Genomic DNA, 17534 nt, shown 5'->3' on the forward strand with positions numbered 1-17534 from the left:
CCAAGAACGAAAGCTGAACAGTGATACAATAGGAGCCACGCCTCCACAAGGGCAGTGGTGGAGAGAACCATCAGTCTTCTCAAGATGCACTTCCAATGCCTAGACCGCTCAGGAGGCGCACTCCAGTACCCCCCAGATCGTGTGGCACTGATAGTGGTTGCATGCTGCACTCTCCACAATCTTAAGCTGGAAAGGGGCGACGCAATGGACAAGAAGACGTCAGTGCAGTGGCTGTGGCTCCACACAATGAGTCCAGCAGTGAGTCCAAGAATGAGCATGTACAGCATGCTGAGAGGGTAGATGTTGACCCAGGACTACTCCAGGGAGGCAGGGACATCCGAGAGGCTTTAATCCGATGAACCTTCAGCTAGCACAACACAGATGGTCTACTAGGACAAGCCTGGGCAGTCGGCTCGATACTCAACACCTAAGTGCAAAATCTGCCAGGTTAGCAACATTGACTAAGGGCCTTGTTAACAAAGCACAGTTTTGGAAACCATACACATGCAGAAGAAAAGAGGCACCCTCAGCCATGGTAACATATCTGAATTTAATGTGCTAAGCAAAGCAACTTATTACAAAAAAAAGACAATAGTGTTACAAATCAAATAAAATCATAAGGGCCTCATCTCGGGCCAACACAAAAGCACCAGCGAAAATCCTGTGGTGTGCTGAAAGTGCCTTATGCTCTCGGTTCCGGGTGCTATGTCTTGGTGCTGCCCCATCGCTTGTAGTGGCACCTGAGACAGTCTGATGTCTCTGCTGTCCTGTTGGCCTCGATGACCTTGGTGGTCGTCCTCTGGCCCATGGAGCTTGTGCTGGCCCCGCCTGGGAGGGAGTGGCCAGTTCCGCAGCTGGCATCTCCCCAGTCATCACAGACTCACCGGATGCCAAGGTCACTGGGAGAGGGGCGGAGGAGCTGCTGCCCTCATCCGGAGGACCCTGAGATGTGCCCGCAGAGAAGACAGGCAGCTGCTGTGCCGACGTGAGTTCGCTTCAGACCTCCCTGCTCACTGTGGATGGATGGGCACTGAGCTGGGAAACTTAATGCCTACATCATCTCCCACACTGGCACTGACCAGCTGAGGTCAATGCTGAAGTGAGGGCTTGCTGGTCAGAGCACATCCCCAGGAAGCCCTGATGGGTCTCCTGGAGGAGGCTCTCCACGAGAGTCGCCGTTCTCTCCATGGAGGACACATGGCGCTCGGACGTGGCTCATTGCTTCGATGAGCATCCGCGTAGATTCCTGCACCACAGAGACCAAGCCAAGCATAACCTCATGTATCTCCCCCAGATGCTCCCACACACCCGGCTGCATTTTCCGCACCTGCTGCATCGCAGACAACACCAGACGCACATCACCAGGCACCGATTGAGCCCGTGCCTGGTCCCCTGCAGTCCTCCAACTGCTGGCGCCATGGGCACTCTCTGTCTCTTCCAGCTCCTCCAGCAACTGTGAAGTGCCCTTACCGCTGTGCCCCGGGACACCAGCCATTGTTCGAATTCTCACCAAAGTGCTGGTATCTGTGCTGGTGCCTGCCTCGCAGAAATGATGTGACGCTGGTGAGTCTTCAGGCCCCTCAGGTGTGAGGTGGGGGGGGGCCTCTGCTACTCCTCCTCCCGGCCCTGCTCCGATGATACTAAAAGGAAGAACAAGAATAGTGGATCAGTGAGCATACACACAATGACAAAGTTCATCCCTGTCTCCCGGCTCATTATGTGCTCATCCTTCCATAACCAATGGTCAAGCCACGTTTCAAAATTAAGTAATTTAACAATCATCAATGCTATGGCTGTTGGGAGGACAATGCTGACCTCACTGTTGGGCATAAATACCTGGCTGTGGCAGCCAAGCCTCCCCGACACCTGTGTGCATAGCGCCTCTCCAGATCGAGGGCCTCCTGCTAAGAATGGTGATGTGCACCTGGCCGCTGCCAGTCCTCACATGCTCGGCCGCGTTATGAGCATTCTTCTCCTGAAAATGGAAGAAGAGCATTGATTAGTGGGAATTGCACATGGACTCTGTTCACGCACGGCCCACCCCAGCCAGAGTGGGACATATCAGGGCTCCAGAGCCTTCTCATCCCGTTGCTGCCGAGCACTCACAAAGATGCTGGGCCTACTCCCCACCCCCCAACACCCGCTTTGGACACATGCTGCCTATATCACATTAGGCATCACACGGTATATCCTTTCATAGCAAGGAGACACAAGCATGTGGAGCGCAAAGCGCAGCGGATGGTTCGTTACCACGCCAACTTGAAGCTCTCCTCCCAGCATGTCATCACCTTGACTAGGGCATGTCCTGGAGTTCAAACACAGCATCTAAGTGCAGCTCCTCCAGGTTGCCCCCACACCAGTCATGTGGGACTCAGGTAACACTTGCTGCAGGGGAAAAATACATCTCCTCATCACCCTCTCAGGCTAACCTCGGCACGGGCAGTATCTGCTGGCCCACCCAGAAAAGGACACATGCCGTCAGTGATTCAATGCAGTCACGACACTCGGACTTTGGGAGGGCAGGGGAGCAGCAGTGGGGAGGCCGACCTGCTGGGTTAAATGCCCAATGCTGATATGGTACTCACCCTGCCAGAGCGCAACAGGTTGTTGAAGCGCTTGTGACACTGGATCCATGTGTGCCGCACCACATCGCGGGAACTCACCAACTCCGCCACCTCCTCCCAGGCATGTTTCGTCATGTGGAGGGGCCTCCTCCTCCCATCCTGAGGGACCAGCACCTCCCACCGTGCTACCACCTCCTCAAGGAGGGCAATAAGGCAGTCATCTGAAAAATGAGGGGGACACTGCCGCCCCAACCCCCCCCCACCCTCCGGCCTGGCCTGTCCCGCTGCCCTACCCTCCCGACTGATCTGCTCACCAGAAGCCCAGTGCTGTGGTTTTGCACTTGCCATTGTGAGCAGCCTAGAAAAGACTTCCAGGCCTTCATTTAAACAGGCTGACAGGTCGCCATTGGACCCAGTGGTTTGTGCATGCCCACCCACTCCCGCTATCCTCGGAAGTTGAGAAATACCTGCGCGGGCTTTAATTGGCCTGCCATGTAAAATGGCGGCACGGACCTGATCTGCCAACCAGAAAATTCAGACCCAGGTTATTAATATATCTCAAAAAGAGCAGTGGTTTCAACACTGGCCCCTTTGGGACACCAGTGTATACTGCTCCCAGTCTGAAAAACAGTTGCTCACCACAACTCTGTTTCTGTCCTTAAACTAATTTCACATTTATGCAACCACAGCCCTAAATCCATGGGCTTCATTTTATTCCCCTAACATTGTGCCTGTGTTGATTTTTTGATAATCTCAATTTTCAAATACTTACTTTGAATTTACATAATTATCATCCCATGTAACAGCCACTTGACCCACAGTCAGTGGTATGAAGCTCACACTGCTAGTCTGTGAAGAGAATTAGAAATTTGTTTATAATATTGTGTTAGACACTGTATTTCTTTGGTAACATGTGAACTTTTCAAACGCTCAGTTGAATATATACAACAACAAAGGATTGCCAAGAAGTTAGTAGTCGTATGTTTTTCCATTCACATGGTATACACATCAAATGATAATACAAAATTTAATACAGACTGCAAATGGTTGTCAGTTGATTAATTTAATCTATTACAGACACAGGCTATGCCGCGATAAAAAATAATAAACTGACATTGGGCGGGATTTAGTTCCAGCAGTATGAATCCTCCCATTGCCAGTTGGAGAACCTGCGGGAGACCACATCACTTCTGTCTGGGAGGCCTGATGCCTTTTAAATGCAATCAGGCACGTAACTGGCCGGAATCGGGCTTCCTATGTGATCAAGGGCCACGGAGGCTGAAAATCCCACTCCAAGAGCTGCTGGCCAATAAGAGGTCGGCAGCTCTCCACTGCTGGCAGCACGATCAGGGGCAGTGGTTGCTGCTGGTAAAGCATTGAGGCTTACACCAGGGATCATTGATAGATCCCTGGGGTTAGATGAGACTGAGCGGGTTGGGGGGGTCACAGGGTGGGATTCGCCGATTGGGAGTGAAGGGGTTCAGATGCAAGGGCAGGGCCCTTTCCCGATAGTGGGTCCCTGAGAATGAGGACCCCACCCTATGTGGCTGCAGGCAAAAATCAACAGGGTTTATAACCTTCAGGACTCACAGGCGACCTGTGCAAGTCCCATTAAATCCGTGAGCCATCGTTAGCTGATGGTGGGCCCAGGGATAATTGCCTTTAAGTGACTCTAATTGAAATCCCACATTCCTGTTTTGGGCCCTTCTCACTTTCCGCTAAATTGGGAACAAGCTTTTCCCATGCCACGAATTGGAAATGGGTACTCCTAACCAATTATCTCAGTGCTCCTCGCCATCATGCCAGCTCTGGTGGGTTCCATTAAATTCAGCCCTGTAAGTCTGGGAGCTATCCCAGACATGCCCTTCTGTCATGAAAAGAAAGAGGAGGCGAAAGATTTGGTCACAGCCCCCCGAGCCAGGATATGAATAGCTACTATAAATAGTGCAGAATCCTGGCATTTCTTGTTTCCTCCTCAAATGCCTGGTCCCTGGGTAGAAATTGGACTTCCAGTGTTCTCAAACCCCAGAAATTTTGTACTCTCGTTCTATATTATCAAATTGTTTCCTCAGGTAATGTATCACTTAAATAGCTCCGCAATGATGCAAAAAAGTGAACAATTATAATTTTCTGAATTACAAATTGGAATCTAATCTCTTATTGACTTTATTATCAGCAACCAAATACAGATGATGATCTGAAGCCATTTAAAGTTTTTGATTGCAATGCTATTCAATTCAATTACAGGGCATTCATTATGTGAGCTATTTCTTTACTGTCCATGCACAAAAACAATAATGCCCTAAATTTCCAATTACATAGTACAACCTTTGAGATTTTTAGTCCAGTAAGATTTTATAAAATTCAATTTACAACCTTGTTTGGAGGCCTTTTAGGCTTTGCACAGATATGCAACAGGAACACGGAGGGAATGGGAAGATGCAGTTTCAGAATGAGGTTGCCTTCTCGAGGAAATGGTATTGGTCCCTTAACCACAGGATCCTAATTAAAATAAAATATATATAATTATAAATAAAACAATAGTATACTGATACAGATATGAAAAGGGTGGCAAAAAAACACCTATATAGAATCAGAAGATCTATGCAAGGATGGTAACACAAGAGTCAGGCTTTATATTCCATCATACTTTAGCACACAAACAGTCCCGTTGAATTACTGACAAACTTGCATCCTTTCTTGTAACATAGAACAGCCACTTACAGGGCTGAATCCCCTTGTAGTCCCATTTCAATCGTGCAAGTGGGTTACATATCTCTTGTCACTTGACATACCAAGCTCCAAAGTTACGACAGGAGTGGGAACTCCCAGTGTGGTCAGTCCACAACCTTGGTCCTGCTTCCTTGGTATCTATACCCTTGTACAGATGCATGGAGGCTCTGCCCTTGTTTTTCAGGAACTGGTTTGTGTTTTACTTCTCCTGCTGGAATTGCAGTGAAATTGAAAGAGGAGGGCTATGGAATTTTGAACCCATGGCTTCCAAGAGATTATTAGAATGTGAATGGATACTTGTAAAATAAATGAAACCACTAAGTACAGAATATTCCTTTGAGCTTTCAATGTGCACAAATTCCTCAAGATCTACCAACAATGTTTTCTACATGTTACTACACGCAAAGCTAGCATTTGAATATACAGAATTATTTTTTGTGCACAGAACTCCCAACATAAGTATAAATAAATAATAATTCTATATTGCTTAAGTTATGCAAATTTATGAATGCTATAATTGAACAGTAAAATAGAAGTTGAAGTAAAACCTCCATTTCTCTGATAATATGTAATTGTTCCACTGTTGGAAAATCTGGCCTTCCAAAATTCTTCCATTGCAAGTAAGGATTCGTGTCTTTGTTGTCTAGATGGTAAATTACATACACAAGTTCTACAGGAAGATTAAACAGAACAGAAATCAATTTGCATTGTACTCCACTGGATTTAAAAATTCTGGATTATTATCTAATACAGTAAATTCAAAGAATTGTCCTTAAAAATTGTAAGGGATGTAGCGCGTTAGGAAAGCTTTTTAAATTCTTTAGATTTGTTACTGATTGCTTTTAATTCATCCAACTTGCGGCATGAAAATTTCCTCTACGTTGGCTCTAAGGATCCTACATGAAATAGTTTGGAATATGTGCAGTTCAGTTCTTTGTGGGTGTGGGCCAATGGTTCAAAATTATCCATAATGTAGCAGAATTATTATATAGAATATGAAAACAATCCCATGGCGTAATGGGAGTTCTATCAGGTATTACAGTTAAGGCACATCTACGAGGCTACGTAGAAAGCCCTTAACTCCTAAATCTGATTATAACATTCCTAATCTTGAAGCCTTTGTTGTTGATACTTTTGGGTGAATTCCTTCTTGATCTTGAACTCTCAGCAGGAGCTATGCTTAACAGCAGCGTAGGTTATAAAGAATTGGAGCTAATGTATTGTAGTCCTATCTTTAACCTACATCCAAATTAGACAAAAGTTCTATTCCCAGCAGTGAAGCCCTCACCTTAATCAGTACAAAATAAAATCAACAAAACTTATGTTCTTTTAAATGGTATGAACTTTGCTTAGTATCTTATCTGTGAGCAAATTATCCTAAGTATTCTGAACCATATGTTGCTACTTCCTATGAAGATGACATCATTGTTGCATGATTGTATTCTGTGATAGATTACATTACTATATCCTACCGCTTTACAACAAGGTACAGCGTACTAGTTCAAGGAATCAAGCATTCTTATTAGAGAGCTTTCGAGTAGTTACAGAACCTTCCCAGAATGCATGCTGTAAGAACTCAGAATAAATATCACTTGGTGGGGAATAAACAGGTGGCTTGCTTCTGTGCCATATATCCTATGTGGGTCAGCTTTGTTAATACAACAGCATGCAGTTGAAGATATTTCTCAGATGACATTGTTCAGAACTTTTTGCGGAGGCAGTGGCCCTGGCTGCAGCTGAAAAATTGGGGCGAGCCTGCCTCTGCAGGGCTAGGAAGTTATGGGCAGATTTAGTGGCCATCAGGCTGTTAACTACTTGAGGACTGCCCGCATGTGAGAGAATGTCCCATCTCCCAGAGCTGAATCAGATGATACTTGCCGTCGGCGTGTGGCGGCGGGCCCTATGCGTAAAATTACGCGAGATGACATCGGGCGTGCATTCCGTCATCGTGCGTTATTTTGATATTTCGTTAGGTGGACATGCACCGGAGGCGGCTGTGCGCCTGCTGAACTGTCAAAAGCCTATTAAGGCCATTAAGAAAGCAATTTACCCTGTTAACAACGCTGCCCATCCAACCTTAAGGTTGGCGGCAGGTGAACAGCCCAAGCGGCCTTTGCATTTTCCAGGAAACCTCATCCACGGGTGGGATGAGGGTTCCTTAAGGTTTTATAAAATTAATAAATAAATTTTGCAAACTTCACAAACATGCCCCAGCTCATGTGACAGAGGGGACATGTTTAAATAATGTTTCACTTTATATTAAAACACTTTTATTATCTATTCAATCTTCCTGAGGAAGCTCCATGCCTCAGGGAGATTGCTGAGCTCTTTTGTGCGCATGACCCCGACTCTCCCTCCTCCCACAGCCTGCACAGGTAAGCGCTACCAGCCACGTGTTACACTGGATGGGCCTTAATTGGCCCACACATGTAAAATGGCAGTGCATAGCTGATCATAGGTGGCAATCGGCTCCATGCCAGCCTCCGCGGGTCATGAGGACTCGAAACGTCAACCATGTTCTTCTCCACCGATGCTGCCAGACCTGCTGAGTTTTTCCAGGTATTTCTGTTTCTGTTTTTGTTTTGGATTTCCAGCATCCACAGTTCTTTGCGTTTATTTCACATCTATCAGAAAATGTTTTGTTTTGAGGTTTACAAGCATGGGCATGGGCATGGACATGGAAGCATGGGTTGAGTACAGTCTACATTCTGCCTATCACAAACAGCTGGAGAAACATGTTGTTTGATTCAATCAGGCCCTGGTCAGTTCCTCATCTTTGTCAGTATAAAATGAAGGAGGCAACAGCAGGTCCACATAAAGGTGAGTCTTTATTGCGCTGATTGTGAAAGACCATCAGTGCCACAAGAAACATTGTCTCCAGCTTCCTTCGTGCATCTCTCATTTCTCCTTGCCTCTGGTGCAAGGAATTCCTCATCCTCTGCCACCTGCTTAGCAGCCTTCTCATCTGATAAGAATTGGCGATGGATGATGTCCTCATTATTCAAGGCCTCCCCCTCTGCAGTGCAAGGTCATGCATAGCAGACCACCACCATATGCTAGACATTATATGGGACATACTGAAGTGCTCCACCTGAGCGATCCAGGACCTAAGCCTCAACTTTAAAAGCAGAAAGGATTGCTCAATGATCACTCGGGTGGACCCATGGCAGGTATTGCACCAGGCATGAGTAACCATGTCTTCAATGGGTAGGCCTTGTCCCCAAGAATTCATCCCTGAAGGCAGGTAGGGCGTCAGAACAGCTCTGGCACCTGGGGCTGTCTGAGAATGTAGGCTTCGTGGTTGCTTCCAGGGACCATGACACACCTGAAGTATCTGCTTTTCATGGTTGCAGTCTTATTAGACACTGATGGAATGGAAGCCCTCTCTGTTGATGAAGACCATTGGCTGTCTGTGGGAGCCTTGATGGCCACCTGCCTGCAGTCAATGGCACCTTGCACTTGAGGGATCCAGCATACAAACATAGGAATTAGAAGCGGTAGGCCGTTCAGCCCCTCAAGCCTGCTCCACTTTTCAATAAGATCATTGCTGATCTAATTGTGGACTCAACTCCACATTCCTGCTTACCCCTGTTTTTCTTTGATGCCCTTGTCAATAAGAATCTACCTGCCTCTGCCTTAAAAATATTTATTGACCCTGCCTCCCTTGCTCTCTGTGGAAAAGTTCCAAAGACTCACGACCCTCTGAGAGAAAAAAGGTCTCCTCATCTACATCTTAAATGGGAGGCCCCTTATTTTTAAACTGTATCCCCTAGTTCTAGTCTTTCTCACAAGGGGAAACATCCTTTCAGCATCGACTCTGTCAAGTTCCCTCAGGATCTTATATAGTTCAATAGATCACCTCTCATTCTTCTAAACACCAATGTATTCAAGCACAGCCTGTCCAGTCTTTCCTCACAAGATAACCGCCCTCCTATAATCCCAGGTATCAGTTGAGTGAACTTTCTTTGAACTGCTTTTAACGCATTTATATCCTTTCTTAAATAAGGAGACCAAAACTGCATACAGTACTCCAGATGTGGTCCCACCAACTGCGGCAAAATATCCTTACTTTTATATTCCATCCCAGTAGCAATAAACAACAACATTCTATTTGCCTTCCAAATCACTTGCTGTACCTACATACTAACTTTTCCTGATTCATGTACCAGGTCAACCAGGTCCCTCTGTATGTCAGAGTTCTGCAATCTATCTCCACTTAAATAACATACTGCGTTTCTATTCTTCCTGCCGAAGTGGAGACCTTCATATTTTCCCACATTAGATTCCATCTGCCAAATTTTTGCCCACTCATTTAACCGTTCTATATCCCTTTGAAGGCTCCTTATGTCCTTGTTCTTTCCTGCCTATCTTTGTGTCATCAGCAAATTTTGCAACCATACATTCGGTTCTTTCCTCCAGGTCATTGATATAAATTGTAAGTAATTGAGGCCCCAGCATTGATCCCTGTGGCACCCCACTCATCACATCTTGCTAACCTGAAAATGACCCATTTATGCCTACTCACTGTTTCCTGTTAGCTAACCAATCCTCTAACCATGCTAGTATGTTACCCCCTACACCAAGAGCTCTTCATTTGCGTTGTAACCTTTGATATGTGTTCAAAGTTGATGTACCTCTTCACCTGACTGTCTAGGTCTGTTCAGTAGGGCCAATAGTCTTGAATGTGGCACTGGTTACCTCCTTGATGCACCATTGGGTCACAGCCTGTTGAGATCCCACACATGTGCCCAGTGGATCCCTGGAAAGATCTGCAGGCATAGGAGTTGAGAGCCACAGTGATCTTCAGAGGGAGTGGCATTGGGCATCCACCAACTTCCAGGGATCTCATCCTGAAACATGACTCATAAATCCACGACCACCTCCCTGGAGTGCCTCGAGGAGGGTTTGCGCTGACACTGTCACTCGGGCATCTGGTGATAGTTGAGCCGTGTATAGTGCACTTTCACCCTGGGGTAGGCCTTTCTTCGCTGAGCAGCCTGTTAGCATGCCCTTGGTGCCCTTCTCAGTCATGCCCACCTAGAGGGTAGCCCCCTTGCTGTTCATTAGCCCCTGCTAGAAAAAGTAGCAAGCCTGAGGATTGGGAGCAAATGTAACCCCACAATTTAAAAAGGGAGGGAGTAAACAGTGAATCATAGATCGGTTAGCCTAACATCAGTAGTCGGGAAAATGCTAGAGTCGATTGTAAAAGATGTGATAACAGGACATTTAGATAATATCAGTGGGATTAGACAAAGTCAGCATGGGTTTATGAAAGGGAAATCATGTTTGATAAACTGACTGGAGTTCTTTGAGGATATAACTAGCAGAATAGATAAGGGAGAACCAGTGGATGTGATGTATTTGGATTTTTAGAAAGCTTTTGGTAAAGTCCCACATAAGTGGTTAGTGTGTAAAAATAAAGCACATGGGATTGGGGGTAATATATTAGCATGGATTAAGAATTGGTTGCAGACAGGAAACAGAGAGTAGGAATAAATTACTCTTTTTTGGAGTGGCTGGCGGTGACTAGTGGGGTACTACAGGTATCAGTGCTTGGGCCCCAGCTATTTACAATATATATCACTGATTTGGATGAGGGAACCAAATGTAATATTTCCAAGTTTGCTGGCGACATGAAACTTGGTGGGAATGTGAGCAATGAGGAGGGTGTTAAGAGACTTCAAGGAGATTTAGACAGGTTGAGTGAGTGGCTCAATACATGGAAGATGCAGTATAAAGTTGATAAGTGTGAAGTTATCTACTTTGGTAGGAACAACAGAACGACAGAGTATTATTTGAATGGTAATAGATTGGGAAATGTTGATGTACAAAGGGACCTGATGTACACCAATCACTGAAAGCAAGTATGCTGGTGCAGCAAGCAGTTAAGAAGGCAAATGGTATGTTGGCCTTCATTGCGAGGACTTGAGTACAGGAGCAAGGATGTCTTACTGCAGCTGTACAGGGTCTTAGTGAGACCACACCTGGAGTATTGTGTGCAGTTTTGGTCACCTTACCTAAGAAAGGATATACTTGCCATAGAGGGAGTGCAGCGAAGGCTCACCAGAGTGATTCTTGGGATGGCAGGATTGTCATTTGAGAAGAGATTGGGCCGACTAGGTCTGGATTCATTGGAGTTTAGAAGAATAAGAGGAAATCTCATTGAAACATTTAAAAATTCTGTCAGGGATGGACAGACTGGATGCAGGGATGATATTACCTCTGGTTGGGGGTCAAGAACAAGGGGTTACAGTCTCAGGATATGGGGTAAACCATTTAGGACTAAGATGAGGAGAAGCTTCTTCACTCAGAGGTGGTGAACCTATGGAATTCTCTACCACAGAAGGCTGTGGAGGCCAAATCACTGAATATATTTAAGAACAAAATAGATAGATTTCTGGACTCTAAAGGTGTTAAGGGGTATGGGGAGAGTGCAGGAGTGCGGCATTGAAATAGAGGATCAGTCACGATCATATTGAATGGCATAGCAGGCTTGAAAGGCCAAATGATCTACTCCTACTCCTATTTTCTATGTTTCTATGACACCCCTCCCTCCTCCTTGGGGTGAGGGTAGGGCACAAAGAAGATTGGGTGGATCAGACCCATGGCAGTTAAGTTCTCTCCTACCCCTCCTTCTTTGCAGCCCACCTCCCTTTCCTTTTCCTTGGCTAGTCCCTTTGGAGCATGCGCCATTGCTCCTCTACGGCCCCAGCAGCACGCTCTCTCCTTGGAGCTGTCCATTGGTGTTAGTCTCACTCCCTGCAAATTTTTTCTTCAGCTAATTATCCAATTTCCTTTTGAAAGCCATGATCAAACCAGCCTCCACCACACTCTCAGGCAGTGCATTTCAGGTCCTAACCGCACATAGTGTAAAAAAGATTTTTGCTGATGTTGCCTTTTGTTCTTTTGCCATTTACTTTAAATCAGCATAGTTTTTCCCAACTATTCTGTCCAGAACCCTTATGATTTTGATGTGTACTCCAATATTAAATAACACCTTTTTGTGTGTACCTTGTTTCTAATACTCCTTCTTGGTGGCCAATCGCCTGAAAAATTAGCTTAAATCCTTGCCCACAGCACTGGTTAACTTGCCCACAAAAATGTTGGTCCCAACTCTGTTCAGGTGCAATTTATCTAATTTAAACAGGTCTCTCCTGCCACAGAACTTGAAATAAAAACTTCATTTTAAAACATTTGGGTTTAACAGATCTTAACATGGCTAGCATGCCAACAACTACATTTACCTTCTTGGGTGGGAAAATTGGTCAGGTTGACAGTCACAAGGGTAATATCCGATGATGTCCGATTGTCATCGCTGTTATAAATTATTATAGCAGATTGCCAGCTGTCAGAGGCATGAGAATTTGAAGGTTCATGAATACTTGCAATTGCTCCCAAAGTGCTATTCTCATCTGAAGCATCACTATTCAACATCATTTCTACTTCAAGTTGTTTCTCACCTGTATGTGAAAAAAAAATGTTAAGGGAGGAACTAATTATTTTACTATTTGGATGTTTGAACTGACAAAAATTGGGCTAGTCAGAATATAACAAAAATGTTCATAAGGTATCTTAATGGAAGGACTATTGCAATGTTGAAATAAGGTCAATAACCTCAATAGATCAATAAAGGTAAGAATGGCTCAGTTGGGTGCACTCCCACCTCTGCATCATAAGGTTGTGGATTCAAGTAGCCTCCAGAGGCTTAGCAATTGTTTCTTTCCTTAAATCCTCGACCATTTTTTGAAATTCAGTTTATTATTGTGCCAAATGTTATCTTTCTGAAATTTGCTCATCAGCCACTTGAGTGAGAAAAATATGCAAATGTGGCCACCCCCACCCCCAAAATGAAAAGGTTGGACAAACCTGCTTTAAATCTAAGCCCCTGGTTATTGACCTCACTGTTAATGGAAATATGGAAATAAGCCCTTCTTATCCACTCTATTTAGATCCCTCATAATTTTATACATCTCAATTAAATCTCCCCTCAGCTTCCTCTGTTGCAAAGAAAACAAACCCAGCCTATCCAATCTTCCTTCATAGCTAAAGTTCTCAATTCCTGACAAGATCCTCATAAAACTCTTCTGTGCCCTCTCTGGTATGATCACATCCTTCCTGTAATTTTGTGACCAGAACTATTCGCAGTATTCTTCTTGTGTTCGAATGAGTGTTTAGACAGTTCTAGCATAACCTCCCTGTTCATACACTTAAGGCCCCTGCCAAGAAAGAAAAATATTCAGTAACTCTTCGTGACCATTTTATCCATCTGTCTTGCTACCTTCAAGGTCTCTCTGTTTCTCTACACTTTTCAGAATCCAACCATTTATTATGTAGCCTCTTGCATTGTTTGTCTGCCCTAAATGCATTACCTCACACTTCTCTGGATTGAATTCCAATTGTCACTTTTCTGAACAGTTGATTGATATTATCCAGCAGTCTACAGCTTTCTTCCCCACTATCAATCACACAGCCATCCCTTTTTAAACAAAGGTACAATGTAGCTCTCCTCCAGATCTCTGGCATAATGCCTGTAGTTACAGAGGATTGGAAAATGATGGGTAGAGCCTCAGCTATTTCTTATCTTTCTTCCCTTAAGCAGTCTGGCCTGGTGATTTCATACCTTTTAATATTCCCTCCTTCTCTATATTAACCTTATTCAATATTTCCTCCTTAACTACAATGTCTGTTTTGTCCCTCTCTTTTGTGAAAATTGACACAAGTGCAGGAGTGGTGATGGGTGATGCCTGAAAATACCTGCGCCAACCAGCGTGCCGGTTCCCTGACACCATTCCTGGCTTAAACAGGTCCCACCTCCCCCAAAATGAGTCCTGGTGCCCTACAGATCTAAAGCCCTCTCTCCTGCACCAACTTCCAGCCAGGTATTCAGTTACACTTCACTTGTACTTCTGTACTCACTAATGTGTTACACTGGGAGTAATCTGGAGACTACTACATTTGAGGTCCTACTTTTTCTTTCCTAGCCCCCTGAAATCTGCCTGTAAGACCTCACCTCTCTTTATACCTATGTCATTGGTAGCAACATGGATTATGTCCTCTGGATGTTCAGGCTCCCTGCTCAGAATGTTTTGCAGCCACTCAGTGACATCCTTGACCTTGGCTCCAGGAAGGCAATGTACCATCCTGGAGTCACATCAGTGGCTGCAGAAATGCCTGTCTGCTCCCCTAACTATTGACTACCCTGTCACTATTGCCTTCCTGATCTTCCTCCTCCTCCCCCTGCACTGCTGAGCAGCTGGTACTGTGGATCTGCTTGTATTCCTCCGAAGAACCATCGCCCTCATCAGTATTCAGAAGTCAATACTGGTTGGCAAGCGAGCTGCACTCAGGGGATACCTGCACTACCTGCCTGGTCCTGCTTGACTGTCTGGCAGTTGCCCAGGTCTGCGTTCAGGATGACCACATCCAGAAACGTACCATCCCCATAGTTTCCAGCCTTCTGGATGTACCACAAGTAGCTGGTCAAGCTGTTCCGAAGCCCAGAGCTTGAACCCCTTCAGCTGATGACACTACCTGCACATGTGACTGTCCAGGCCACGAGAAGTATCCTGGAGTTCTCCCCTGCAACAGGAAGTATATTCCACAGGGCTGAAATTCTAGGGCTTGTCCATGCTAGTATAAGTACTCTTATAACAGGTGGTGGCATAGTTGTTTAGTCACTGACTAGTATTTCAGAAACCCAGGGTAATGCCCTGGGGACCTGGATTTGAATCCGACCATGGCAGTTGGTGAAATTTGAATTCAATAAAAATCTGGAATTAAAAGTCTGATAATGAGCATGAAACCACTGCTGATTTTCATAAAAGCCCATCTGGTTCACTAATGCCCTTTAGGGAAGGAAATCTCCTGTTCTTGTCTGGCCTACATGTGACTCCAGACCCACAGCAATGTGGTTGAGTCTTAAAAATGCCCTCTGAACAAGGGCAATTAGGGATGGGGTAAAAAATAACAGTAAACAATAACGAATTATAAAAAAACAGCATAGCCTACTATAAAAAACTCTCATTCCTTCAGACTTGATGCTTCGAGTTTTTTTTTAATTAAAAAAAATATATTTTTCACTTTTTTTTCTCGCCTCTTTTGTCTCTCTCAATCTTTCTTTTCCTCTCATTATTTCAATATCTGGGCCTGATTTGACATTGAATTAAATATGGTATTTTCTGGTTCAGACTCTGGTCCCCTCATTAACAATTCCTCAATATGATTGGTTAAGGAGATACAAAGGGACAAATTTTCCTGGAATCGGGAGGCCCATTCCCACATCCAGCAACTTTTGGCAATGTGGGATAAGGACGCGGGTAGCCAGCCCACACGAAGCACTCCTACCTCTGTCAGCTCTATTGTGGAAGTGGGCATTTCAAAGCTTCCTGCAACTTTGAAGGAGCCGGTCCCGTTCTGTTAGTAGACATGGCTCACGGCACCTCAGAGGAGTCGTGATCCATGGAGAAACCGTAGTTTTGAGTTAAGAACCAAACAAAAAGCTATTCGACATTTCCCTTGCAATGCATTGCCTCTCTTATCATCTCATAAAGCCGTCAATAATCAAATTATCAATGACAAAAAGCTTTTATCCACTTCATACCTCTTGATCTTGTGTAAATAAACATACAAGTACTGAAACAAAGCTCTTCAAAGAAAGATCAGGTTATTACAAGGTGTTAATCAAACAAAGCAAGCAATCCCCTACAAGCTGTGTTAACGTTGCCTACAGGGCTGAATCCATATTACCCATTCTTGGAGCTGAGACAAGCATTCAAAATGAGGACATCTGGCAACTGTATAAGCAAAGCAGGCTGAACATTTGGGTAGATATCTGTTTTAATCCAGATGGCCTCATTATGAATACTATAGGCTGCTCTCAAAAACCCCATGATTTTGAACACTTTTATCAAATCTCCTCATTCTTCTCTTCCCTCAGGAGAACAACCCCTAGCATCATCAATCTATCCACATAACTGAAGTCACTCATGCCTGAAACTATTCTTTCAAATCTTTTCAGCACCATCTCTAAAGCCTCATGTTCTTCCTAAAATGTGGACGCAACACTCCAATGAGGCTGAACCAGAGTTTTACAGAGGTTCATCTTAACTTCCTTGTCTATTGTGCTTTCATCCAGGGCTATAACTGTGAGCTTTGAAGGTAGAACATTCAAGCTGTAATGGGAACAATTTCCAAGGATGCTTTAGTAAAATTTAGTTGGCCCAACTGATGCAGTGCTTCTCTGCAACCTCTAAGGCCGGAATTTTCCATCTCCATTGGCGCCGGGTGTCATGGCGGCCGTGAGCTGAAAATATGGCAAGAAGACAAAAAATCAGTTTCAATATGTCGTGAAACCAGTTTGTGACTGTCTGCACCACCTGTCAATGGCTGACTGCATTGCCCGCCGCCGCACATCGGGAATGTAATTTTAATATATTTGTATAAGTTCTGCTTGCCAGAATCGCCACCCCATCCACACCCCCAACCACGCTGAATCATCTGGCACATGGTGGGAAAACACGCCAACTTAGAACACGTCTTGACAAGTGTGACGTGCAGAAATTGGGACTTACCATTAGGGCCTTGCTCAGATCACGGATTTCCCAGGAGCAGAAGATGCTGAAGCCCTACGGCTTCAGCAGGAACACGTGCATCACATGCTGGGTGGATTGTCAGGAACATGGCACCGCTGTGAAGCAGCTCACGGAAGTTGGAACATCACCGTTGATGTTTGGGTTCTGCTTTGGGACATCAGGGGCTTGGCCACGGGCTACTTCAGATGATCGTCAAGGGGCTGGAAAGAAAGGTCTAGGTTTGACTGGGAGACGAAGTTGTACCGAGGGGGGCAGTGGGGATGGGAAGTGGGCGAACGCTGGTTTCGGTGGGGGGGGTTGAGGTTGGGAGGGATGGGGGAGGGAGTACACAGGAGTGAGTAACGGGAGAGAATGTGACAACTAAGGAGGTAGGGTTAAGGGGAGAAAGGTGTAGGGGAAGGAGTTCGAAGGAGGAAGGAGTTCAGAGGGGTGCAGGACTTCGGAGGGAGGAAGGAGTTTGGAGGGGGGCAGAAGTCCAGGGGAAGGAAGGTGTCCAGCGGGAGGAATGTGTCCAGGGGGAGGAAGGAGTCCAGGGAGAGGAAGGAGTTTGGAGGGCGGAAGGAGTCCAGGGGAAGGAAGGTGTCCAGCGGGAGGAATGTGTCCAGGGGGAGGAAGGAGTCCAGGGGGAGGAAGGAGTTTGGAGGGG

The 17534-nt window shown here is 45.4% G+C and overlaps 1 protein-coding gene across 5 annotated transcripts in view; it reads right to left on the minus strand.

Moving 5' to 3' along the window:
* The window catches only part of idua (alpha-L-iduronidase), a 325106-nt gene that overhangs the window by 12696 nt on the left and 294876 nt on the right, over positions 1-17534 (minus strand). For all 5 annotated transcript variants that reach the window (XM_041197979.1, XM_041197971.1, XM_041197966.1 and 2 more), the window contains 4 exons: positions 12542-12757; positions 5846-5967; positions 4941-5066; positions 3337-3413 (listed from right to left, as the gene is read on the minus strand). In XM_041197979.1, the coding sequence (XP_041053913.1) occupies positions 3337-3413; positions 4941-5066; positions 5846-5967; positions 12542-12757 (541 nt within the window). The remainder of the gene's footprint in view (positions 1-3336; positions 3414-4940; positions 5067-5845; positions 5968-12541; positions 12758-17534) is intronic.

Source organism: Carcharodon carcharias, chromosome 1 (assembly GCF_017639515.1).
Source record: "Carcharodon carcharias isolate sCarCar2 chromosome 1, sCarCar2.pri, whole genome shotgun sequence".
Taxonomy (NCBI): Eukaryota; Metazoa; Chordata; class Chondrichthyes; order Lamniformes; family Lamnidae; genus Carcharodon; species Carcharodon carcharias.